Source organism: Genypterus blacodes, unplaced genomic scaffold (assembly GCF_046128005.1).
Source record: "Genypterus blacodes isolate CSIRO-AG114 ecotype Tasmania unplaced genomic scaffold, CSIRO-AGI_Gbla_v1 ptg000118l_1, whole genome shotgun sequence".
NCBI classification, from domain to species: Eukaryota; Metazoa; Chordata; class Actinopteri; order Ophidiiformes; family Ophidiidae; genus Genypterus; species Genypterus blacodes.
This window is the reverse complement of record NW_027466921.1, coordinates 2338824-2366351: the sequence shown is the minus strand read 5'-3', so window position 1 is coordinate 2366351 and position 27528 is coordinate 2338824. Positions and strand designations below refer to the sequence as shown.

General features: G+C 43.3%; 1 protein-coding gene across 1 annotated transcript; it reads left to right on the top strand.

The window, feature by feature from the left end:
• Positions 1-298: 298 nt before the first annotated feature.
• epb41l5 (erythrocyte membrane protein band 4.1 like 5) lies at positions 299-27528 on the top strand. Its single transcript, XM_076162007.1, has 26 exons — positions 299-489; positions 1501-1713; positions 6439-6543; positions 7577-7619; positions 7814-7892; positions 8065-8109; positions 8316-8368; positions 9568-9688; positions 10089-10176; positions 10361-10449; positions 10540-10609; positions 11968-12137; positions 12813-12919; positions 13183-13201; positions 14265-14310; positions 14475-14596; positions 20588-20739; positions 20945-21042; positions 21126-21260; positions 21384-21451; positions 22467-22574; positions 23438-23522; positions 23755-23835; positions 24510-24572; positions 24668-24807; positions 25014-27528. Exons 2-26 carry the CDS (start codon positions 1534-1536, stop codon positions 25081-25083), a joined length of 2337 nt encoding a protein of 778 aa, XP_076018122.1. The 5' UTR covers positions 299-489; positions 1501-1533; the 3' UTR covers positions 25084-27528.

Genomic DNA, 27528 nt, shown 5'->3' with positions numbered 1-27528 from the left:
AAGCGCAAATCCAGAAAATAAGTGATATACATGGCTGGAAGTGACACACCCATATATTTAAATTTGAGTAAATGTATAAATATTTACCATTGTAGTTTCTTTATTATTAACACGTAACTATTTTAGCGTAAATAGAACCGCATGTTGAATTGCCTGGAAACACACCTTATATACATCATGGATATATTGGTATTGTATGTATATTAGCTGCTAAAAAAAAACGTCCAACCGGAGGAACCTGTCGCTTTAAATATGCTAATTAGGCTTTTGTTAGGGATTTCATCCTGACGTCACTTCCGGAACAGATCCCTGCCTCCTACTTTTGTTGGGACCGGAGAGAAATTTATCCCGCACAAGTGGAAAATTCCAGAAGAAAGGGGGAAAAAACAGCAGATTTACAAATCATGGGAATCTAAATCCGAGGCTGCCGTTTGGACGTGTAAAATGCGGGCGGAGGTGTTCTCACAGTGAAGCCAGGAGGAGGTTTTTGTAAGTATCGACCATCAAGACTTCTTCGGATCCACAAGTGGCTGTTTGTTACGGAGCAGCTTAGAGAGTGTGGATGTTTGTTTTTGAGCATGGATCGGGCTTGGACGGGCGGGGTCCTTTTGTTGCTCTATACTTTTGATGTAAAGATAACCCCGCGCATGAAAACGAGCGCACACCTGTTGCCTTCGCTTGGAGCAGGTACTCCGAGCCGCATTGTATCTCTAATATCTTACGTTTGCTAAACACTATGCTAAGAATTAGATTGTTAACCCTTCACACAGGTATATACAATATATTTCCTGGTCCATTTTGTCAAATATACCGCTTCATAACTCGTATACTCGTATAACTCGTATAACAAAGTGAATTGAAGATACTCTTTCCATTAAATGTAGCACATGACTCACTGAATTACCTGTAACAAACTAAATTTAAATGTTACGTTTTCATATAACTTTCCTGAGTCAGTTGTTGGACCTGGAGCAAGAAACGTCTGTAATTTTACAAATTCGAGCTAGCATTTTAGGTTTAAAGTGTATATGTTTCAACATTACATACCTATTAGTCAAATAAATCAACATTTGGAGGAGAAAAATCATTGCAATTACATTTTGCTGCATCATTCCAGGTATTGAATAACATAAGATACAAAGTGGATTAATTTTTTGCTAACAAGCTATAATTAATACAGATATCAGATCTTTCTTACTATTTCTTAATCAATTCAACTAATGTCCTTTTCTTCCATTTGGTATTACTTGTATTTTTGTAATGTTGTACCTTTTTGATTTATTGGAAAAAGGTTAAAATGTTGAAAATATTCTGGCTTTCTTATTTTTATGTAAAGCAATTTGACCTATTTAATGAAGGAAGAGTCCTGCACAAATAAAGTTTTGTTATTAATGAATATCCACATTAATATGTAATTTGTCCTGGTTACGTTCTGTCTTGTCACCTCTAATATAAGCTGTCAGCTCATCACCCGCTCATCTCTTTCTCTCTACCTGACAGGTATGGTAGTGTGACCTCCCCTCTCCCCCCATCATGCTGAGTTTCCTGCGCAGGACGTTGGGACGGCGCTCCATCCGGAAGCATGCGGAGAAAGCCCGCTTACGAGAGGCCCAGCGCGCCACCACGCACATCCCTGCAGCCGGTGAGGCCAAGTCCGTCATCACCTGCCGAGTGTCCTTACTGGATGGGACAGACGTCAGCGTCGACCTGCCGGTAAGACACTTTCCAGGTTCTAGGATCAGTGTGTGTGTACATGGTGATGGAATGGATGCAAAAGGCAGGTGTAAGAGCTATGACAGTGTGTTTGAGTGTCAGAGGAGCACTAAGCTGTGTGTGTGTGTGTGTGTGTACAGTTGCTGATCACATGTAAGTCCATGATCCTCTGACGAACCCATGTCTATTACAGTCACATGATTGTAATGTACTCTCATGGGAAACCGTCAGATTAGTACCAGTAGTACTAGAGCAGGTACATGGAGATCTGGATCGTTCCTTCTGCTGAGGTCTCAATGTTTCTTTGTGTCACATACTTCTCTGCTTTATAGAATTCCACTCACATTCCATCTTTCTTGCTCTGCTGTACGTCTCTGTCTCAAACTCAACATCCACATCACTGTTGCTTCCATTGAATTGGTTTTAGATTAAATTAATGTTCCTTTAAGAGGTGATTATTATTTTATTATTATTATTTTGATTGTATGTGCCCTGATGCTGAACATGCCCAGTTGGAAGCCTTTGTGTTTCTGAGTTCAATCAGCACTTTGTCTGGCAAAGCAGTGAAACAGACCTTCAGATTCCCTCGAGGTCCATTGTCTTTGTAAGTGCTCGCAGCTTAATGAATGAAGAACCTGTCAAACTTTAGGAGTACTTTGTCCAGCTTGTCTCGCAGGTGATGTCACACATTCCTGAGGTTATTTAAACATACTGGCGCAGTCGCATCGATATCTGATCCTTTTTATCAGCTCCCCATTGTCTGCTTGGAAACAGAACGTGTGCTCACATTTAGAGTTTCTCCTGGTGGAATGTTATCATCTCTCTCACACACACACACACACACACACACACACACAATGTCTCCCCCAGCGTCTCTGCTAAAAGGAGCTTTTGTCTCTCACCCTGGCGATTAAACACGTTAGTGGTTGTTTACAGTTGAGTAGCAATGATCACTGGAATTTTTACTGGCTCTACTTTCATCTTGTGTGCGCTGCCGTGTTACCGATGGAGATGTCCAGAGCGTAATTTACTTCCTTTCCTTGAAAGCTTCCAGGCTTCCTGCCCTGTGCACCTGAGCTGAATTGGATTCCTGAGCACATTCCAGCGGGGCCCACAGACTCTCGTTAGGATTCAGACTTTTTTTTACTGCTCTTCTTCTTGCTGTACATGTTGCGTAAGGTCGCTTCTGTAAATTCCTACATTCTTACATGTGACCTGCACCATTATCTGTTCTGTGTCATGGTGCAATGATCGCCCTGCAAATGACAGTGTACATGCTTACATTGGTGAAGTCACATCACCAACACCATTCAGCTCAACTAGGGAAGCATTGAAAACAAGCTTTGTTACCTCAGAACAGTATAAAGCCTACTAAAGATATCAGAGAGTCCTGAAACGTTAAAGAAGTGTCCTGTGGGAACACCATACTGGACCAGTGGTTAGGGTTGTCGGCTAGGTCTGCTATGTGGGGTGCGTTGCTGTGTTCTCTCAGAGGTGTGTGTGGGTTTGCTTCCACATGCGTTTCTAGCTTATGATAGCTCATGCGTATATCACTTTGGATCTGCCAAAAGCATTTGTGATTTGAAGAAAATCCAAATTCGGGGCAACATGCTTGTTTTAGTGTAGCTTGCACATGCCAAGAGGATTGTTTCTCCTTCAGAGTTGAAATCAAATATAAATGAAGGTTTTCCTCCAGGATTCTTGCGCTTCATTAAGTCTGTGCTCGTGGATACTGCATGGCAGTACAGTTGCATCACTTTTGTAAAATCCTCAGTGTTTGGCTTCCCTGAGGTTGTGAGGAAGGCTGTACCATATTTATTAGGAGTAGCACAGAAAAATAACATCAATTATGGCTAAGATACAGCCAGAGGATCGCCTGTAGTCTGCTTTATTGTTTTCATCTCGGGAAAGATATTGGAAAATACAGCTCTAAATACATTGAGTGAAAGTTCTCTCTTTGTAGATGCCTTTTGTCAGAGAAAACTCATTTTTGTAATGAGGCTAGATGAAAAGAATTGGTTGAAGAAAACAAGTGTTTATCTGCGCTCTGGGGCATTGATTGTTTGGAACTGCTAAGTGCTCAGTTGGCCGCTTAACCACTTAAGCCCAAAGGGAATGTTACAAATTTTGCACTGTGTGCATATCTCTTCTCTCAGGAGACCTGCAGGGGTAAATCTGGAACAGTCACAGTGACGATGGTTCTGCACGTTTTGGTTTAACAGGCAAAAATGTTAACCTCACACCCAATTAATGATTTCATGTCAAAGTTTGAGCAAATGGCACCTTTCTCTCTGAAGTTAGCGCCGGGTTAGGACAGTAGCTGTCCTCCTTTCTATTCCTTCGATTTCCCCAGTGCTACACTCAGCCTAGGTCATGGTTTTTATAAAAAGGGATGTTGATGGTGTGCAGGGCGTCCACTATCAGTGTTTCAGCCTCACTTATCTTAGTAAGTAAGTCAACAGTCTGTGGGAGAAAGTTAGACATACTGCCATGTGCTGACTGTTTCTACACCAAATGTAACCTTTAACCCTTATGTTGTTGAACAGCGTTGTCGCAATGTTAAAAATGTGACAGCATTCCGTAGCGTAAACACACCTCTATTACAATTTATACTCTTTTTATATTCAGCTATATGCATTCAATTCATTTCACATTAAGGACATCTAAACTTATGAAGGCAGTTGACAATTGAGTGAGTAGAAGAAATCATATTTGCAAAACCTTCAGAACAGACTGCATTGTTACTGTTGTATTGTTCTGCCTCATACCTAGAAATGTTGCCGTTGTTGCAGCTTCTATTTTAGGTTAATAAGTTGTAATGCTGGCGAGTTTATCAGCTGTTTCCAGGTTGCAGTTTGTTTACAAAGACATTAAAGCAGTTGTAATAAAGAGACAAAAGGGTAAACTGAATAGGGCTCGTTGACATGTTTTATTGTGTGTGTGTGTGTGTGTGTGTGTGTGTGTGTGTGTGTGTGTGTGTGTGTGTGTGTGTGTGTGTGTGTGTGTGTGTGTGTGTGTGTGTGTGTGTGTGTGTGTGTGTGTGTGTGTGTGTGTGTGTGTGTGTGTGTGTGTGTGTGTGTGTACTCAGGCCTATCTAAGGCCACCCAAGCCCGTCTCTAAGGGTTACCCCTCCTTGGCAGTTTCCACGTCCATACATAAATGCGAAGAGGCGCAACATTCACATTCCTGTTTACATCCTTCCATCCATCTCTCTTTACTGGACTCTGCTCCTCCTACCGTGAGGTGCTTTCCTCTCATTGGACACAACATGGATGTGTGACTGTAATTTATGTATTAACAGAGGCTTACATAATGTTTACTACTTCTACATACTTCCAGGCCCTTTGTGGGTCAAGATCCAGTACTACATCAATAATACTTTAGCATAGGAGTTTGAACGCTCGCACTACAGTAGTCACCCCTAGTAATACCATGGTATTCACCTTTGAACTTGCTGACCTCTTACATGTCCCAGGCACTGTGATTCTGCCCCTTTTAACTAGACCGCTGCAGTTAATTGTCTCGTGTGTCGCTGTAGACAAGAAGAGAGAGTCAGCAAAATGCCTGAATGGGTAGAAAGACGGAGATGAAGCAGGCAGAAAGTCTGTAAACCTCTGAACTACATTTGAGCCACTATAACAAGGCCTTGGGTGCAACACACACACACACACACACACACACACACACACACACACACACACACACACACACAATGAGTCCTTTGTGCTGGCTCTCTGAGGCTACAGTAGGGGTGCGGTATGCTTTGTCAGCCATGCCTGCAAGTATGTGGAAGCACCCCCTGAGCTGCCTACAAGTTCTCTTGGGTGTTTGTTTTTGTGTGACAGACGGCACTTGGCTCCTCCCTTGTACGCACTCAAGCTCCACATCCAATGTCATGCATCTGGAAACCGGTCTGCCCTGTATCCGTAGATCCAAGGGGCTATCATGTTTGGAACCAATTTATTTTTAGTGTATTGTGTTTCAAAATCTTCAGGCTCTATCTTGATTTACTGACGAGCTAGAAAAGTCATGACATTCAGCTTTCCAGTGTCCTTTGGAGTTACCTGCTTGTGATTAAGAAGCAGGTTGACAAATCCTGTCCCTGTTTTTGCACCAGCAAGTCCTCCTGGTCGGTTGGCAAAGTCGCAAGAGACAATAAATGATTCTTGCAGATGAAAACAGGAATACAATTCAGAGAGGAACTCTGAGATGGAGAAGGCGTCTGCAGCCTGATCTTGGTTGACGTCTCGTCCCTTCATCCTAAAGGCCTCACTGAGCCTCGTGGTCACATGATGTGGCCAAGCACCCTGACTAACTCAGCTGCTGGGCGTCTGGGGCACTTCAATCCCTGTTACCTGGGCAACCCTGTCGCTGTGCCTCCTGTGTCAGTGTTTGGAAGTCAGGTGCCTCTGTGTCTGTGTGTGTGTGAGAGAGCGAAAGAGAGGCAGAAATCTCTGCCCTGATCCTAACGCAGGCAGAGACTGGTACAGAAAAGGCAACACCCTGTACTGCTACAGTCGAAAAAATTCATCAGTCTGGGTTTGATAACGTTTTAATTTAATCTCAGCATTCTTTCAGAGTGCTTCATTCATGTTGGAAGCCCTCGCATAATAAAAGTACTCAAAATGTGTGTACTTGAGGAAGGAAAGTTGCATACTATCCTCCTTTTGTTGTAACGTTACTATTAATGTACTTGTATTTGTTGTGTGTGTGTCCTCTGATCAGAAAAAAGCCAAAGGCGAGGAGCTGTTTGAGCAGATCATGTACCATCTGGACATCGTGGAGAAAGACTACTTCGGCCTGCGCTTCATGGACTCGGCACAAGTGCCGGTAAGAGTTTGGATCACTCACAAAAGACGTTTCTCTTCTTTTTATGTTGGCGTTTGCTTGCACAGACTGTGACTCAGACACTGTGAAGCCGTTTAAGAGAGAGGACTTTGCTCCGGACTTTGAGATTTGACTGTGAATAGGGTTAAAGGGATTGGTTCTGGGACCATTGGCAGCTCTGCAGGTCTGTTTCATCTTCTCCCTGACACCGGACGGCCAGACTGATGGGGAGTGAGAGCTTGGAGAAAAAGGAAAGAAGTAGCAAAATAGGAGGGAGGAAGACGTATTGGAGAGAGAGCAAAAAGGGTGGGAGGGGGTAGTTTGGAAAAGAGAGAGGGAGAGAGCGAGGGTAAGGGAGGGCGGTTAAGGAATGTGTGGGAGTGGGAGTCTCTCTCTCTCTCTCTCTCTCTCCCACTTATTCATGCATGCACACACACACACATAGCACCACCACCGTTACCCTTCCTTTCTTGACCTCCAAAGAAGAACAGAAAACACCCACGTGTGTGTGTGTGTGTGTGTGTGTGTGTGTGTGTGTGTGTGTGTGTGTGTGTGTGTGTGTGTGTGTGTGTGTGTGTGTGTGTGTGTGTGTGTGTGTGTGTGTGTGTGTGTGTGTGTGTGTGTGTGTGTGTGTGTGTGTGTGTGTGTGTGTGTGTGTGTGTGTGTGTGTGTGTGTGTGTGTGTGTGTGTGTGTGCGCGCGCGTCTCCACAGGCTTTGACACTTTGACCCAGTGTCCCTCTCCATGCTCAAACACCACAATTCATCTTTTCATCTTACTCAATGCAGAAATGATAGTTTGCGCTGGTTACTGCAGCATTTAGTGGAGGTCAAACGGGTTCCTAAAGGATTTTTCACAGAGGTCGTGGTGGAAAAACACGATTCAGACGGCAATAAAATCACAGACTACCTCCCGTAAATGCAGCATTTACCTCATGTAATTAATTCCCTGTCTGAACAGAGCTAACATGGCTGCTGTACTGTATTATTGGAGCTGCTTGTTTTTATTAATGCTGTCTCCCCTTCATGTGGTTTCAGCATTGGATCGACGTTACAAAAAGCATCAAAAAACAAGTCAAAAGTAAGTCAACGCATCCCTGCTATTCTCTCTCCACTCCCTTCTCTTTTATTTTTCATTCTTTCACCATAACAAAACGCCTCTGTATGTGCAGGTGCATGATGGGACATAACGCCTGTGACATAATGTAATTGTCAATGTGTGCAACGGCATCTAAGCTCATCCATCTCACACTTTTTGTCATCTGTGTCCATTAGTTGGCCCACCTTACTGCCTTCATATGAGAGTCAAGTTTTACTCCTCAGAGCCAAACAACCTCCACGAGGAGCTCACCAGGTGGGTTCACACACACACTCACACACACACACACACACACACACACACACACTTTGGCTTCCTGTAAGCTGTTGCTTTCGCTTAATATTCCAGACCAAATGTGACTCATCCTCTCCATGTAACTGCCCACTTTAACACTTTGGGTCATCATGTTTGACGCTCCTTCTTTCAGATACTTATTCGTGCTGCAGTTAAAGCAAGATCTTCTCAGTGGGAAGTAAGTGATTTTCCTTTATTTCAACACTTTTAGCTGGCATCTTTTAGTCTAGACAGAGACGGGCAGATAGATTGATCCCATCGTTCGACATGTTTACATTTTCAGTCAGTTAACATAGCATAAACCCAAAGAGAATGCATTCGTTAGGGCCATAGGTCGGAGTTTGACTCTGTGTTGTTGACTCTTGCTCTCTTATCTCATTCCAGACTTGAATGCCCATTTGAGACGGTGGTGGAGCTGGCTGGCTTCTCACTACAGGGTAAGAACTGTCCAGGGTTCACTCCAAACTATTTGGGCTGTGACATCTGTTAGAAAGGTTGTTGGTTTGCTCATTTTATGTGTGACATTAAGAGGAGAATACCCCAAAGCCTTGCGTTGAAATGTTGGACAGACTCATACCAGGTAGATTTACAGAAGAAGACAGACAAGCTTTATCCAGCTATAGGTTGGATCACAGTTTGCTTTCATACCAAAAGGTTCCCGCAGTGGTTTAGTCCAATATTGCAAAAGCAATTTTCTCGGTCTACATCGCTTAAATCCATGCTGACTTTCTCCCTTTTCCAACTGGCATTGCATACAACCCCCTACCCTTTACTTTGTCGTTGTGTAGCTCATAAAGTAACGGTCTGAAGTTGTTTTCTTTAAGCGGTGCCTCTCCGGGCTTGCAGGGGTCGCCGGGTGCTTCCCTTATAGCCTCCTTTCCCGTGTTTGGCAGCAGTACTTCTGTCCGGGTGTCTCTATTCTCTCAGATCTTGTTGAACCAATCATATAGCATTCTTTGTGGGTTGTTTTTTTGTCTGGCCCCTTCCCGTTTGCCTTGCACGACCTCAACAACATTGTTCTCAGGGTCAGTGAGGCACTCCGACCCAGACAACAGGACTGCATGATGTCAAGATTTGTCTTTTCATGGATTTTGACTACACATCCAATGGGAATGTGCAATATGACTGGCCTAGGACTAGTTAGAGGAATTAATTACTAATTGATTGAACGATAATGATTTAATGATGTGATCACTTCACTTTTTTTGACTACATACATGTATTGTCATGGCTGTAAGTGCTCAGCTTTCACTCAGCACTCAGCACAGACATTTATGGAGTGGGATTATGAGCACACACACACACACACACACACACACACACACACACACACACACACACACACACACACACACACACACACACACACACACACACACACACACACACACACACACAGAGAGTCTCTGCAGGGTAAATGCCAGCTCATTAGTGCTCCGTCCTCTTCAGAGGCCCCCTGATCCAGTCCCCTCTCTGTCTTTCCTTCTGTTCATCATCCTTCCTCCCACATCTTTTCTAAAGGAATGCATTCATTTCAGCCATTTTCTGTACACTGCAATCTTGTATATATATTAATGAATTAGTACTCTGTCTGAAGTTATTGATAAGTGTGACCTTTGTGTGTGTGTTTTTGCAGCTGAGCTGGGTGATTTTGACCCAGCAGAACACCTTCTGGACCTTGTATCAGAATTTCGCTTCATTCCCAACCAGTCAGAGGACATGGAGCTGGCTATATTCAACACATGGAAGGAGTGCAGGTAAGAAGAAAGCTAATGTGCTGATGTTCTGCCTTCAAATGTGTCTGCGTCTCTGCCCAATTGGCTGCACCTATTGTTTATAAACAAACAGCAGTGTCAAGAATTTGAGCTTTAGCTGTCACTCGAACTGTTTGGAAGAGCTCAATTCTTTCAGGCACAGAAACCATTCAGACATTTTTCAGACATTTTTATTCTTTTAGGCATTTTTTCAGTGTTTGCAATCACAGCCCATTGTCTTCAGGAAAAGCATTTCTAGTTGCATATCAACGATGGTGATGCTTTTAATAATAAAACAGGGATAATGTGGTAGGTGAATAGGTATTACATTTATGAGTGCTGACATGTAAGGAATCTCCTCCTCATCCTGTTTGTCCATCTGTCCTTCCTTCTCTCTTCCCAGAGGACAGACACCAGCCCAAGCTGAGATCAACTACCTGAATAAAGCCAAGTGGTTAGAAATGTATGGAGTGGACATGCACATGGTCCAGGTAGCACACACGCTCACGCGCACACACACACGTTACAGAAACATACACAAAGATTCAGCCAACAAACACATTATTAGGGCAAGTATGCACAACCACATACATTGTTTTACAATCTACGTCTGTATACTGAGTTGAGGGAATTCAAATGAAGGTTAGGTGAAATGACGTTTCTCTCTTTCTCCAGGCCAGAGATGGTAATGAGTACAGTCTAGGTTTGACCCCCACTGGTGTTCTGGTGTTTGAAGGACAAACTAAGATAGGACTCTTCTTCTGGTATGTTTTGTTACATCACCATTCATTGAAGCACTGATTTGTGCAGATGTACCGTGTTATCTCTTCATCGTTACTTCCTTGCCATTGCAGGCCCAAGATCACCCGTCTGGACTTCAAGAAGAGCAAGCTGACACTTGTCGTGGTGGAAGATGACGAACAGGTGAACACACACACACTCAGATATTGCTCATACAATCTGGATGGTAAAAATAGATGTGACACAATCTCTGTCTTTGCTTGCGTGATACCAATAGTAATAACAGCAACTTAGATGGTGGATACATTCTGACACATCAGCTGGGCTATTGTGAGTGTAGCCAGCAGGTGCATGAGGTCACCATGTGTTTGTGAGGAGTATGAGATGGACAAACAAGACGAACATTCAGATCTTGACTGTGGCTTTAAACTACTTTTGTGTGTGTGTGTGTGTGTGTGTGTGTGTGTGTGTGTGTGTGTGTGTGTGTGTGTGTGTGTGTGTGTGTGTGTGTGTGTGTGTGTGTGTGTGTGTGTGTGTGTGTGTGTGTGTGTGTGTGTGTGTGTGTGTGTGTGTGTGTGTGTGTGTACCAGGTGAAGTTTATTTTTTTTTAGATTCTTCAAGAGGTCTGTGTGTAAAGTTAATAAAGTAGCCTGCCTCTTCTGGTATTTCTGGTATGCACCATTCTGCCGCTCTCCTACACACACACACACACACATATATATACAGTATACTGCATACACACACACACACACATGGAACGCTCACCTCCCACCTCTGTCATGACCAGCGATATGAGCTAGTGTCCTTCACACTCACCTCAGGAAACTCTTGTCCATCCACAAGGCATAAACACAGACATACCACAGAAGCCTCAGAGAAACAAAGAGGGAAGCACCAAACCAAATCCTGTTACCACAGCATTCCAGCTATCAAGACTAGTCTCTGAGGGAAGTCATCACATACCATTGTTGTGAAATGAAACCTCTGAGAACATCTGTCATTCCTATGAAAGCACCATGTGTCTGTCTGTGTTTGCAGGTGTGTTTCTCTGCCTTAAACACCCATACACACATTGTTGCTTGAGGGGGGAGAAAATGTGCTTTTTATGGTTGTTTGCAATCAGGTTATAGCATTCTAATCCTTATGTCTTAATCGGAGACAGAAACGACTGAAGCAAAGCAAAGGGAAAATGAGTTGAAAGATGTTGACTCCAGTCAGGTTAAAGTAACTAGCTGAAGCAGCAGGTAAGCTTTTATCCAAAGCACCATGGGAAATCAGATTAATGCGCCAGCACCTTCACACAAGCTCAGCTGCTCATTTGTCACATGTCCTTCCTCTTCACATGCTGGAGCAACCACATGAGCTGTGTGTTGACTCAGTTTTTGTGTCCAATTTGATCTTGTATGGCTCAAGGTTGCAGGTTCTAATCTCACTGTGGATACCCATTGATTAAAAATACACACACCCACGGGAATAACACACAATTACTAGTAATTGATGTTTTATGTTCTCTTCTCTCCACACCCTTCTCCCTCTCTCAGGGTAAAGAGCAGGAGCATACCTTTGTCTTCAGGATGGACCACCCCAAGGCCTGTAAACACCTGTGGAAGTGTGCTGTTGAGCACCATGCTTTCTTTAGACTTAGAGGGCCCGTCCAGAAGAACGCTACCACCTCCGGCTTCATACGGATGGGATCACGCTTCAGATACAGGTAACGCACACATACTAGTAAAGCAGTTCCACATACATGGCAGCAGTTCCATCCCGACGTGTTTTGTTTCTGTGTGGGATGACTTTCATTCAGGAACATTTAGCGTTCCAATGTCCAGCGTTGTACAAGTAGTGTTTGTATCGACACTAAGTGTGTGGTCAAATGCAGATGGCCTTAGGAATGGAATAGTTTGTTTGTGTCTGTACTTGAACGTACCAACACAGATAATCCTAGTCTGCTATGTAACATCATTACCTGAACATATACAGTAGAGCGGTACATGTGCACACACACACATAAATGCTATATGTAAATGACCAGACAGGCACACGGTATCAACATACTGCAGTAACTGGCTTCTCCCTCTGTGTGTTTAAACATTACCCAGTTGGATCAGCTCTGGCAGTAATGTTGGTTTAACATGTGGGTTACAGGGTTTGTTGTTAGTGGAAGGTTATCGCCTGAATGGGCAGTGAGTTCAGCAGGGGTCATCTCTGCGCCTGTTGATCTTACAACAAAGGGATTTAGCAAACAAAAGTCAAGACGGGGGGTGGAGGGGGGTTGTTTTATACGAATGCATTGGTAAGTGTTATCACGACAGTTGCTGAATAAAAGGGATGTTGAATAACGTCTGAGTGTGTGTGTGTTTGTGTGTGTGTGTGTGTGTGTGGCCAGTGGAAAGACAGAATACCAGACCACCAAGGGCAATAAAGCACGACGGTCATCCTCCTTTGAGAGGAGACCCAGTCGACGTTACTCCAGGAGAACCATGATGAACAGAGGTGAGCGAGACCAGGACACCACACACACACTGTATATATGTCTGTATGCATACAGCTACGCACAGGAAATGGGGATACATTTTTCACACACAAAGAAATGTAATATAGAAATATCTAACATAATATAAACACCTACTTGTTGTATGTATTTGTTTTCAGAAATACCAAATCATATCCCAGAAACACACATGCTGTATGTTTTCATGTTTATGTTTTACAATCTGTACATACACTCACCATCTGTTCTGTTTGTGTTTTTACAGGACCATACACTCCCCATGAGTAAGTACAATGATAATTAAGCATGTTTATATGTGCAAGTGATTAAATGGTCTCTTCCTGCTGCAGCGATGATGTCGCTCACTGTATTAACAGAGTTCTGTGCCATTAAGCTTATGTCTCCTGAATAAATTGTTTGTGAAATGAAACATGTTTCTATTTAGCGGTTTTATGCAAATAAGGCTTTTCTTTAATCTGATCTCATGATATTTAGATCTGTGCACCATCTAGTAGCTATTGGGAAACTCATAACCATGAACACTAGATGTCATATCCCATGTATCTATAGAGTCACTTGAGACGGTTTCTTTATTAGTTTAAATCTGTCTCAAGTGAGCTTAGTAGCATTTTGTGACATTTGTTTCCATTTCCCATTTTTCTTATCAGCGACTTCAAATCACACAAAACACAGGCCAATAGAAATGCCACTACTGCTGGCGTATATTAATACATTACATTCTGTTAACCTGTGTGTCCCTGTAAACTCTTTAAATAAGGCAGTGGGATCCTCTTGTAATGTGTGTGTGAAGCTCTGTGACTCACGCACTCTGCTATGCCCTCAAGTTTCAGTTTTACCTCCAGGCCGGACTGTAATCTTGTTACACAGGCAGTCTTTTTGTTTCTGAGGTATGAGCGGCTATACATGGGGATGTCAGTCACAGCTTTAAGCTGTCATGAGATCAGTGGAGTCAAAGCATTCAGGAGATAAATGGGAGAATTCCCAGACCACATCTGATTGAATTACACAATCAGATTATCAGGCACCCAGACCTCTCAGGCATTTTTCACTTTTGCAGAGCAGCGGCCAGTGGAGTGAAGCAATTTTATAATATGACAGAGGCACTGAAGTGAGAACAAGTAGATTTATGGGAGACAAAGATGAAAAAAGGAAGACAGAGAACAACAGATAAATTGCCTTCTTTCTTGGGACGCAAATGTGTTTTTATAAGCCGTTTCTCCCCAAAGTGTGATTTGCATTCTGTTTGCCAAGAGACAATCAATGGAGAATTCCTTATAGTTTCTGTTGAAAATGAAATCTGAAATCTAACTTTCTGTCATTGCTCAGGGTTGTTTCCTCCGGCAATGGAGTGAGCTCCAGCAGAGACACCAAGGTGAGGATCCAAAACACTGCATGCCTTGGAAACGCTGTTACACACTGGGACAGGTCTTGAAGACAAAACAGAGGATTGATGTGAGATTAATAAAAAAGGACATCCTTCTTTCTCTCTGTATTTCTAACCCTGCCGTCTCTTTTCTCTCCCGAATTTCTCCTCAGTTGTCTTTCCCCAGTCGAGGTGCCTGGTCTGGTTTACCTGTGGTCAGCCCAGCTCCTGCAGCAGCCTGTGCACCCATGGAGATTGAGGCCCTCCCTCGGAGTCCTGGAGGAGAGAAGAGGAGGTGGGTGGATGGATTAATTCATCAAGGGACATCTCTCTCTGTAACGATGCAGGAAACTGCTCTTCTTGTTTTGGAAGGCGGCTCTCGGTTGACTGATCCGTGTGTGTGTGTGTGTGTGTGTGTGTGTGTGTGTGTGTGTGTGTGTGTGTGTGTGTGTGTGTGTGTGTGTGTGTGTGTGTGTGTGTGTGTGTGTGTGTGTGTGTGTGTGTGTGTGTGTGTGTGTGTGTGTGTGTGTGTGTGTGTGTGTCTCATGGTCTAATGCTGTAAGAGTAGCTTAACGGGGCTTATCCACTCACGCTGCCTTGTTGTCAATGTGTAAGGAAGCGAGGATGGAAGAAGAAGGTGGAGAGAGTGTGTGTTTGCGCGCCGCTCTGTCTTCAGTGCTCGACCCTGCCACGCTTTAGTGACGGACAGTATATCTGTGTTTACATATTGCTGCTCTGTTGTAGCATTGTCCCTGCATGTGTTCTTGGCACGAGCTCTGGAAGATATCATTGCCTGCAGGCATGTGTGTGTCTATGTGAGTGTGAGTGCGCAAGTGTGTGTGTGCAGGCTGTGATGCTACAGCACAACAACCACGCTGGCGGCAAACAGACGTACTTTTGATAAAATAACAATCCCCATTTCTTCTCTGGTCTGCATTGCTTTTTGTTTCTTTTCAATTTTCCTCCTCATCTCTCCTCTTATCTCCTGACTCTCCTCTCTGAGTTCTTGGATTACCTGGCTATAAGGGCAAGGTTCTCTTTTCAATTTCCTCAGATATTACTTACAAGAGACAGATGCTGCCTCCGAGCTATGTGCGTTTGTGTGTGGAAGCGAGGATGTGCGTGCGTGCGTGCGTGCGTGTGTCTGCGTTTGTGCGTGTGAGCAGCAGGTTTATTAGATTGTGCTTTTTAAATGTAGCTGTTGTCGTCGCAGGTGTGTAAACCTTCATATTTGGCAACCTGCACCGTCCAGAGTGATGATGGACTGATCCCAGATCTATCTTTTTGGGTTTATCATGGCGTGTGTGAATGAATGAATGAGCCTGTGTGTCTGCGTGCGTCTCCCTCAGTTATAAACCTGTTGTGTTCTCCTGTGTGTTCCAGTATGAGGGTGTACTGAGGACTAAATAAGCCCGGAGGCAGGTAAGGTGGGCTCACACTCTCAGGCTTGCTCGCTTCAAACCAATCAAGCGCTGTACAGTAGCGGAGCCGGGTGATTTTGGCTTTGGAAATCGTGCTTTCCCCCCCGGCGGTGTGTTTCTTTTGCTGTCTGTCCACTTATTGATCAGCATGTGAAGCAAACCTAATCATACTGGAAATTGATGATTTCAGGGATCTGGCAGTTGGTGTCGGTGATGAAAATGATTTGTATTTAAGCTTTTGGGTCTTCTGGCATGATGTTGGTGTGTGGGTTTCTTCTTATGTTAGATATTGATCTGATGCACACTGTAGCGCCTACTTTTCTTCCTTTCCGCTCAGTTACTCCTTTTAGAGAAACTGTTACTATGCAATAAGTGATGCTAGTGTAGACTTTCAGTTTAGCAGTCGGCAGGTTTGGGGTCTGTGTTTGTTTCGGGGGGGAGAACAAAGAAAGAAACAGCAGTAGGCAACAATCGCAGAAACTTTTGAGGTGAAACTCTGCTAAATTGCCAAGATCTCATCTGATCTATGATGTCACTGCTACTGCTATTCTGCTGTGAACAATGAAGCCTGGCTTTGTCAACAGTGCTAATAGTTAGGGACCGTGTACTTTACTTTTAAAGTGTGTGCAGTGGCAGTGGCATCAAAATCTAACCAGATCTAGCAGCTCATTAGTATTATCTGCCTAGTTTTCACTTCATTCTCAATTAATGGAAGACGTCTGAGCTCTACTCACTGTTACAAGAACACATTGACTGTAGAAAAAAACAAGAAACAACCTGGTTTAAAACAATCAAGTATTTTTCAGTGAAAATAGATAAAATGAAAACACTGAGGCTTAGTTGTAGCCATGCACTTTTTTTGAAGCTGCCATGTTTAAGTTTCTGTTTGAGCTCTGGTATCTTTGACCCTCTCTGACCTTCGCCTCTCTCTCGCCTCTTATTCTACACATCATCAAAACTGCGAGTAGATGGAGTTTTTCTTTACTTAAGCTCTGTTGCTCACTAGAGCGTACAGGGAAAGCGTTAGAGAGGAGGCCAGCAGAAGCCCAAACCACCAAGTCACAGTGACACAACTTAAGTCAGTGCATAACAATGAGGGAAAGTCTCCTCCATGGTCGTCCACTCTCCTACTACAGCTGTCAGCGTTCATAAACACCAGCAGCTCCGCGCCTATAGTTCAGAATATCTAAGCGAAGGTTTGAGACCTCAGACGCTCAGAGGGCGAAGCGGGGTCGCCGATGCTCTAAGGGAGATCCAGTCCACTTCACTTAACTCTAGTGTCCATGTCACAACACTTGTCATGTCACAGGGACACTTAAGTGTGTGCATATGTGTGCAGTGCAGGAGGAAGCCATATGGCCTCACAGTATCCTGACACTGCAGGGCCAAACACAAACATACAGGCTTTATTTATTCATGGCACTCTTTTTATCTTGGCCACAGCACCTACAAGACCAGAAAGCACAGAGAGCAGATGTGCACACAGCTCTCCACATGCTTCACATGGGTTCAAAGGTTCCCCCCCCCCCCCCAGATCAGTAGTAGGCGCTACAAAGTCACAAATCTCTTCAAATTCGTTCCATACTTCAGCTTTTAATTGGCATGAGAGCAATAAAGATTCCTATTATAAGTTTATCAAACACCTACTTACCTGAGTAAATAGACTAATGTTTAGTTATCGCATCATCAAGATCTGTTACTTGATTAATGCCACTTAATCCAATTGCAATGTTTCCATTATGTTTTAAACAAATTTAGCTTTTATAAGTTTTTCAGTATAATCAACATTTAATTTGCATGTAAACGAAACGTCTTTGATTCTGCTTTGTGTTGCAAGCTAGGAGATCACAGGTTAACCCTTTCTATAAAGCTGTATGGCCTCTGTAGTTTCACTTCACACACTCTAAGCTTGCTCTCTCTCTTTAATCAGCTATTGCCACCTCAAACCCTTCTCATCGTTTCCTGTTCTCCGTCTCCGTAAACAAACGTTCTCCTATTTTTGCCTCCCTCTCCCCCCTTCCTCTCCTCTTTTGCTGCTTTCATTCATTGTTTCCATTTCTACTCCCTTTTTGTTTTGCCTCCACTTTCCCTCACACCCCCACCCCCTATATCTCTCTCTCTCTCTCTCTCTCTCTCTCTCTCCTCCTGCTTTTCCTCAGGTCTCCTATTCCCTCCATCCTCCCTGCTCATGTCTCATCCACCGTCCCTGCACGGATTTGGACAGACCGCAGCCACTGACGGCAGTCTCATCCTCTCTGTACTGACAATGAATTGGACCCAACACGGGTGGACACACACACACACACACACAGCCTTTATTTACTGAAGCGCTCCTCAAAGTGTCACATACTGTCAACACCTCACACACTGACTGACACTGTGTTCCTAAGTGATTTGTCCTTTTCTTCCCGCCGTCCTCTCATCCATCTGTATGTCTGGTCTTTCTCCTTTTGTCGCAATACTTCTGCAATTTTCGTCGTGGTTTTCAGGTCAATGCCCGTTACTTAGCGTTTACTTACGTAGTCCTTTGAATGAACTGGAAAAGCTTCAAACACTTCCTCTACAGGAAGACTTTTCCCATGACATTTTACTCTGAAATGTCTGCATATAATAATATCATGTAGCTGTGAGAATGTTGTGGAGATGTACCGTCCATCTTACACAAAGAGACCTGAGCTCATGAGTAACACAGTTCTGTTTGAGAATCCACCAGATGCATTGGGCTTTTATTGTGTCAATCATAAACTGGTGTCTTGCTGTTGAAGTGATATCAGAGTTCTATGAGGCTCCACTCAAAGGCATACAAACCTAGGAAGTGACCTAGTCTGGACCTAAATGATCTGAAGAGCTGCCAGCGTCTCTCTTTCACCCTTTCCTCTGTGAAAGAATGTGCAACCTTTGCTCTTGTCCTCCTTCTTCTTTATCTCCCTGTCCTTCTCTTTGCTGTCCTCCGCTCTTCATCCCTCCTTCCTCCCACTGAAACCCAATATGGACTCTAGAGAACCAATAGGTCAGCGGGCTTATTTTGACCAGTGGACACATCTGTCATCTTATTTCAAACACCACTGCTGTATTCATTTTGCTTAAATGAATCAACAAATATTTTTTATATGAAAATTGTGATTTAGTTTTTTTGGTTGTATTTTCTATTTAATCTGTTGTGCTACATTGCAATGATCTGTTGCGTGATTCTTCAAAGATTTATATTGATTTAAATGCATTCCATCTATTTGCATTTCATTTTTTTAATTTGCTAACGTGTAGAAGTGTGTGTGTGTACAGCGTTTACCCCCTGTACACACTACAGCCTCTACAGCTGCACGACTACTTGCACAGCTCAACCAATGAAGACGACTTCAAATGATTGCTTAGTTATATGTTTACATCAAAACTGTGACCAAAGGATGTAATTCTTATCAAAACTATATGAATTAAAATCACTGAAGGCAATAAAAGCAGGTTTATTATTGACACAAATGATCTCACAGCTTTATATTGTTATTATTGATGTAGTAGTCTTTTATATCTAATTTAATGAGAGCTATGAGAGCTGTATTTAATACTTAATTTACTTAGTTTGTAATTTATAATATATGTAATTTATATGCTGATGTAATTGTTTTAACTTTTTTTTACTGTATAGTTTCAATGTCATTCTGTTATTCATTCATAGCATTGATTGTTTTGGAAAATGGGTGGTTTAGTTTTTTTCTCAGCTGACATTGTGCAACACTTGAGACCGGTCAGCACCAGTCTGAAAGTTGCGTAACGTGGATGTGTGTGTGTCTGTGTGTGTGTGTGTGTTGTCAGCCGACATAAATGTGTTTTTATCTTCAAACCCCAAAAACAGCAGGATGCACAGGTGGGGAAAGTATCAGTGGATACTTTTGTAGAACTCTAAATATGCATTACAAATACATTTATAAAAGTGATGAAATCGGTGAAGTGATTCTTGTCAGTGTTTTATCATCGGCATCAACACCATCCAGTAACAGGCGAGGCTTTCGTGCGTTATCTTCCATGAATTGCAGGGGGTTGTTGAAGTTGAATAAGAGCAAAGTGCATGGATCGGAAAAATGTAGCAATCATCGAATATGATAAATAACAAAACAGGTCTGATTTTAGTTTTGAATCCACCCCTAACAAGAACTCTGAAGTGAAGACAAGCTGGATAAATAGAGCAGTGTTTGGGCTGGTGTGTGTGTGTGTGTGTTGTAAGATGTACTTGTCCTCAGGGCAGCAGAGGTATGGGCCTGATTAAAGTACTTCTCCCAAAACCCGAAATGGAACAAACGTTTTGCTCCAGGTTGCTTTCAGTTCTGAGGAGATTACATGGAATGTTTCCCACACGCGTTGTTGCTGCTCTGAAGATTTCTATCCGTGGGCTTTAAACATGTTCACCTCCGGGAACATCTTTAATATTCAGCCATGTGATTTATTTTTAGGACTTCACTCTCTCATGCAGCTCCCCAATTGTTTGTTTGCCTACTAGGAGGCATCAGTATTTAAATTGAGTAAATATGGTGAGATGTTTCTGTTAATATTCTATCTCATTTGATTTGTTTTTAGTCATTTGCCATTTTGGTCCATTTGTTGGCATGCATTTGGTTTTGTTTTCTGGCCTAATGTCATCATAATGGCCCAGTTTTACCGTCTCTGCTGAGTCTGTTCATTATCTTAAGGATGCCACAGGTGAGTTGTAAAGCTGTATAATAATCATCATCATCATGTACTTCATAATTCTGTTGAGTAAATGCTTGTACCTCATTATGTCTCATCCTCCATTCAGCCTTTGTATTTAATGGAATCTTAGTCCAAAAGTAATTCCCCTCCCTGTTGTTTTCCTGCCTCCCTCTGCTCTCCAGTGTGCCCATGGTCGCTGACCTGCTGGAGACGTGCATTGATGAGGTCATCAGGGCGCCTGTTGTTCCCACGGTGACCGCCGTAGAGGAGGCGGGACCGAGCAGCAGCTATTCTACCTCCAGCATCAGCGGGGATGAGAGCCTCTGCCTCTCTGGTGAGGCTGCAGAAAACTACAAATATAGCACACAAACTAGGAATGACAACTATTTATACTCATCTCACACAGGGCGAGTGAAAAGCTTGACATGTACAGCCGAAATAATGAATGGAGTCTCCTCGTAGTTGGATGCTCATCGTGTGGAAGCAGAATAATGTGAAAAATAAGAATAAAGTTCATTGTTTTTGTCACGTCTCTCCAGAAGCAGCAGCTCGTCTGAAGCAGCTGGAGTTGGAGATCAGTGCACTCGCCGCCACACCAAGAAATAACATCAATGTTAACATGGCCATGAACAATCAGGTGGGCATTCTGTGATATATGTGCGAGTGTTTATATTGATGTAGCCTCGTGTCCCATATTTGACGTTAACTCATCTGCAACAGGAGGACTTGATGAAGCTGACGGAGAAGTGCTGTCTGGGCAGTGCGGGCAGCAGTCCGGCCGTCACTCCACTGCGCGCCCCAGAGGATCTGAAGAGCAACATCCTGAAAGCTCAGGCTGAGGCTGCTGCAATGAAGGTGAGCAACACTGTAACAAAAACAAAACAAAGGCAGTAGCAAGAACAAAGACACAGAAGGAGCCAAGCATAATTTAATGATTTCTCTTTCTCTCTCTCTCTCTCTCTTTCTCTTCTTTTGTAGGTGTCTGTGGAGGAACATGTTGTGATGGTTGGAGATAAAAACTGCAACGTACAGGAAGGTGCTGCCAGGTATAACAAAGTATTTTCCTTACTTTTGAGTGTGTCCTCTGTGTAATTGCACAAGTATGATGAATTAATGGAGAAATTAGCTTGTTGTTTAACCTTGACTCCTGTTGATGAATCAAGATTGAATCATGATAAAGAATAAAGGGGGACATTCCAAACATCCCAAACTGTTTTTCCGCTACGCAAAACGATCATTGTGTTTGAATGTGCTGGAAGTGGAACAATGGCTTCCTGTCAGGGTGATGGAGACGAGCTCTTCCCCCTGTCTCTCGGGATGCGACTGGGCCTCTTTTCTCGCTTTGCCTCTTATTGAGTCACACCGACTCGACTGAGTCTCGGCCAATCACAGCACCCCCCTGTGCCAAGAGCTGATTATCCGCATGCGTATTCATGAGGATTATTTGCATAGCTTACAGGGTGACGTCACCCACGGCTCATCTCCACATGCGGCAGCGCTCTGCAGTTTGATTGACTGGCATGGACCGGTTCTGTTCTCATAGGCAGTGGAAGGCCATCAGTCATAGTTTGGTTGGTAAAGATGCATTTTGTTATAGACAATAAAAAAACACATACATCCCTTACATATTGGTATTAAAATCATGAAATATCTTTTTTAAATGTGATTAAAAAGTAGGAATAGATTGGTTTGATGGCAACTCTTCAGTCATGGATGTATAAGCAAGTGAATCAGTTTATTCAGGCGCAGGTACTGTAAGCGTCCTCAATAGGTACCCACCAGTGTTATTTTGTTATGGGTCATATTTAGCATGTGCTACTCCAACTAAACACGCTTCCAGATCTTTACGGGAGACAAAGCAAGAAGAAGATAGCCTAGAGCTGAAATGACTCATCAGAGCGTCATTGTTGCAGTCCAGTCTGAAACTTGCATCTACTGATTCAGCTGCTATCTTACTGTGCGCGTGTGTGTGTGTGTGTGTGTATTGCAATGTGTATGCCACCATTGCTTTTGTTCCTCTGCTCTCACACATGCTTATGTTGTGTGTGTGTGTGTGTGTAGGTTGACCGTGCGCCCCAACCCGTCTCCATCTGTTAACAGACGCCCTGACATACAGGACTCCTGGGACCTGCTCCAGCCTTCACCGCTGCTCTCATCATCAGGGGCCAGGTCTGTTTTTATGTGTGTGTCTGTCTGTGTGTGTATGTGCAGTTTATTGGAAACTATGTCATCATCAAACGGTTGTTTTCAGTCTAAATGAGTTCTGAAGACGAGAGTGAGCAGATTAGTGGAGGAGAGGATCTGTAACGTGCCTGCGGGTTCCTAATCCTTCTGAAAGAATGATCACACACACAGGCACTCTCACACACGCACACACAGTCACACTATATCTCTTTATCTTAATTTTTAGTAACCACCAGTCAAACGCTGTGCTCAATTAAATCCCTCTGGTTAATATTCCGTTGCTTATTTATTCAGTAGAACACCATCATTCCTGTGAGTGAGGATACGTGACATTCCTCGCCATCTCTCCTTCGCTGAAGGTCGTGTAGGAGACGTTGCCGCCGCTTGTCGTCTGTCCTTGGTCTTTGCTGACATCTGTTGGTGTGTTTGAGTTATGCACGCATACAGTATGTGTCTGCGTGTACAGTATGTTGAGTCTGTGTGGAGTCACATGACTTTAGATCTGCCTGGATACTGCTCAATCAGTGCACACACACACACACACACACACACACACACACACACACACACACACACACACTCACTCATGCATGACCAGACCAGACGATCCACTGGTTCTGTATGGCCCCAGGCGGTTGAGTGTAGTAAATGGCCCTATCATTCATGCCGTCCTCCTCCCGCAATATGGAAGACGTAGACGCCTCTGAAACTGCTGTGTGTTTCAGTTAGCCAAGGGTGAAATATGTTCAATATAATCTCTCAATGTGGAATGGGTGCCGGACGTCCAATGCATTCATGTGAAGTGGAATTCTCTGTTGTCCAATCATTCCCTTCTGGTTCCTCTTCAGTGCTGAGAGGATAGCAGAGGATGCAGTCCCCTGTGTGGCCGTGATGCCTTGTGAGTCTGCCAACAACAACATGGTGACACCAAAGGTAACAGAAAGTCCAGATAATCCACCGGTGTCGTTCAATAATCCTCCTGCCTCAGTTAGATCATTCATAAAGCCGATCCCTGGTATGTGTTAAATAAGGTTGTAATAAAATCCACCCTGAATTTAATGAGGCAAAATTGTAATTGAACAATGTAGTATTGTAGAAGATTAAATATTCACTCCAACCTAAGTGATGCTCTTCAGTGGTGGTAAAGATGATGTCGACTCTGTAGGTGAAATCAGAGGTGGAGGAGCTGCAAACTGCTGCCTTGCTGTCAGACAACCTGATCGACTTCACTGAGCCGGCTGCAGTGGTAAGAGCAAATATACTGTGTGTAATTGTGTGTGTGTGTGTCCACCGCCTGCAACCGTTTCTCAATCAATGAAGTAATAATAGACATCTATGTCATCTTGGTGTAAAACTCGGGTTTAGCCATCATTTAAGTCACATGCAGCAGATATGCAGGCTTCTCATTTTCAAACCCCCCATTATTCTGTAATTATTGTTACAAATCACACCCGTGACGTTCACATGTCGCAGTAATAAAGATTGATGACAGCTGCAGTTAATGATGACAAACTTCAGAGAGTCACATTATGTTGACAACACTCCACTGCAGCAGCCTGAGCCACGTTTTAACACACTGACAGGACGAGCTGCATGATTCACAGCTTTCATTTGTTATCCATTCTCACTTGTGTCAATTCCTAACCCGATGAACCGTACTAAGGGGAAAACGAACCCATGTCCATCTCAAGTGACCCTTACAGTTCAGGTATTGAAATTAACGTTAAATGGCTCCAGCTATTAAATTGCTGCTGAGTTGTCATTGAGGTGGGCTGGTTCAGAAATGAGAGGTCAGGAAGCAGCGACCTCCTTCACCAGGCGCACACCCAGCTGCTCTGCCGTGTTAAATGGCTTATTTACCCACCATCTACCATATTATGAGTAATGTAGCATAACAGTGTTTCTTTGGTTGTGCTACAGCTACAGCCGGTGCAGCCGCCCAAACCTGTCATCACCCCTCGCTGGATCATTCCCACCTCTGCTGTGAGTGACCCAAGTCCTCTCTCTCTCTCTGGAACCTTTCCATTGGCTTTCACAGACTTTCCGCTGACCCATACTGACCTTTATCTCCCATGTAGCCTCCTGGTATCTTCAGTAACGGCCTGCTCGACCTCGACCCCCCTGTTAAGGTCACACCTTTGCTCCCTGCAGATGGAGGAGAGGCTCTCACCCCGGCCCTCTCCCACCTCGCTCACTCCCGTAACATCGTCCCGGCCAGGTAAAGTCCTTATGTGTGTATGTTTCTGGGAAGGGCTCCAACAAATGCACCAGTAATGCCTAGGTATGCAAGATTTGTAGATTGTACAGTGGAGGTTCCATGCTTTTACCATCAGAAGTAGATGATACTAGATGACTTCCAAGGATGTCTGTTAATGTGTAGTTTGTCTCAGCCTCTCACCTTCTTTCACACCCCACGTCTCACAGCACTGTGGCTCAGCAGCCAGCGTCGGAGGATGGAGCCAACCCCAGAGGTCTCCTGACCACCGAGCTCTAAGGAGAAGAGGCGAGGAGCAGCTCTCACCACATACATCTCACTCCCTCACCCACACACACACTCGTCTAGGGTGCACTGAGGGCTGAGGAACATTCACAACACACACAGAATCCCTCTTTCCGTAGTGTATCAATATAATTCAGAGAAATGATGTTGAAGGAAGTGAGTGAGGCTGATATCATGAAATGGAATGTTGGACGTGCTGTATTTGAAAGTGAATTTATGGCTTAGACCCAGATCCTGTGAGGAAGTTGAAACAAATATTCCCTTCCCTAAACCATCCTTCATTCATCACCTCCAGGATTTGACCTTTGACACAGGGATGTGTGTGTACTGACTGAACTGAAGAGAATGTCTGCAAACACCCCTGCGTTCGTCCCGTCTTTGCCCCAGCAGCCTTCAGACCTGCTGTTGAGCTTTTGCCTTCCACTCCACCACACCTCTGTCTCTACCATAGACGCTGCCTACCAATGGCAGTTCAGTGCTGAACTTTGTAAATAACCCCTCCCCTCACTCCCCCCCCCCTAATTATTTCACTGCAGAGGTCAACATCCCCTTTGTCCTCTTTTGTTTTATGTAATTTGGGTCTTGTTATTATATCACTGGTATTGTGTACCACTGGATCTCTGCTCCTGTGAGCTGTACGTGCTGAACACACAGCGGGCAGAGCTGCTGAACGACACTGGACGAAGGACGGAAAGAAACTGATGAACGTATCGGCCCTGAACTCTTCAAATGCTGAAACCTGTGGGTAAGATACTGTAATACACTAAAAAACAACTTTTTTTATACGCAGTCAGTACTAAAGCTTGTGCAGACAATACGTGTGTGTAACACTAGTTCTGTTTACAGCCACTGGAAAGAAGTACGTTTTTGAATTCATCACTGGATTAACTTTGAAACACTTGATATTGAAGTGACTCGTGGAATGAATGAGGATAATGAAGGAGACCACTTCAGTTTTTAATTGAATTCGAGGTTCTGTTGTTCCTTTTTTCATGTTTTTATTTGCCCATTTCATTAACTTCTGACTTCATATTGTTATGGTACTACAATCATGGAGCATTGACTGTTACTCTTTGTCTGTTTCACTGTTGTTAAAGTTTGCATCCTCTTTGGAAGTCAAAGATCACGTGAATATGGGTTTTTAGCGTTTTGACGGCTGATTCTATCTGATTTGATTTTTACATTAACCCTACTGTGAACTAAGCAAGCTGGGATGTCGGTCCCACAAATGAAAGCAAACCACGTCAGATGCTGTTGAGGGTTTATTTATTTTTGCTATAGTCTACCTGGAGTACAAGGTGTGTAGGATTGTTGGTGGTCCTAATCATTTATCTCAATTAGTCCGACTTCAGTAGTCCTTAGATCCTGCCTCAGAAATAGCTCCTGCTTAGTTCAGGTCCTGATTACTACTTTAAGGATTCAAGTGTTAGCTGTTTGTTCTGAAAAAGTATTGTCATAACCAGCCACCAAAACTGTTACTCTCTGCAAACTGCGTCCAATATAGTTTTTAATATGTCCAGCAAGCAGCAGCATTACATCAATACGACAGGCTGAAACAGCTAAAACTACAAATGAACTACATTTGCTGTGTGTGTGATTACATATTAATGTTTTTCACACGTATAAACTCAACCAACATTAACCAAGGATAAGTTACACAATATTTATTTCTTCTACATTCTTCTCTATCCACTGTAGGTCAAGATATTTTTCCACAAATACCCCCATTACTCATTTTGAACTTGAATACCAGTGTAATGTTTTGAATAGTATTTGCTATACTCAAACAGTAGCGGTCAGCTCTTATTCCTGGTATGTTGTGGTTCCGTAGTACCCTGCCTTATTAAGATGAATGTATTTAAACTGTGTCTTCTGAGAATCCACTCTGAAAATATCATTGTACTTTTGACCACTGTTCATGTAATATCCCTTGGTTACTGATGTATAACTGGAAAACACTAGAAATGATCTCTGACGTATTCATAACACTTGCAGCTCATGTTACTTTTAAAGCTTATCATATACAGTTGTCCTTTGTATTCACCGTGTTCGGACCCTCGATCAACTCGTGTCTATGTGTAAAATGTAAACTTAGACCCACGTTAGACTTCCCTGTAATCATGTTGCTCTCATTCTGTCTTATAAGGGAAACCCACCCAAATGTCTCTTTCAGTCCTAATTTATGCCGTTACTCAGTGTTATAGTTCTATTACGTGGTGTATCCTCAGTATGATGACATCAGCAATGCTGTAGATATGGAGTAGATTTCTGTTTTAAATTAAGTCTACATTGTGACCACACGCTGAGGTGAATTTGATCACTGTCATGTTCTCTAATCACAACATGAGGTAGAATGTTTTCATGATGTCGCAAATACATTTTTTTACAATTGTTTTTTTTTTGTTTTTGTTTTGCAAACCCGACCATTGTTCAGTAAAG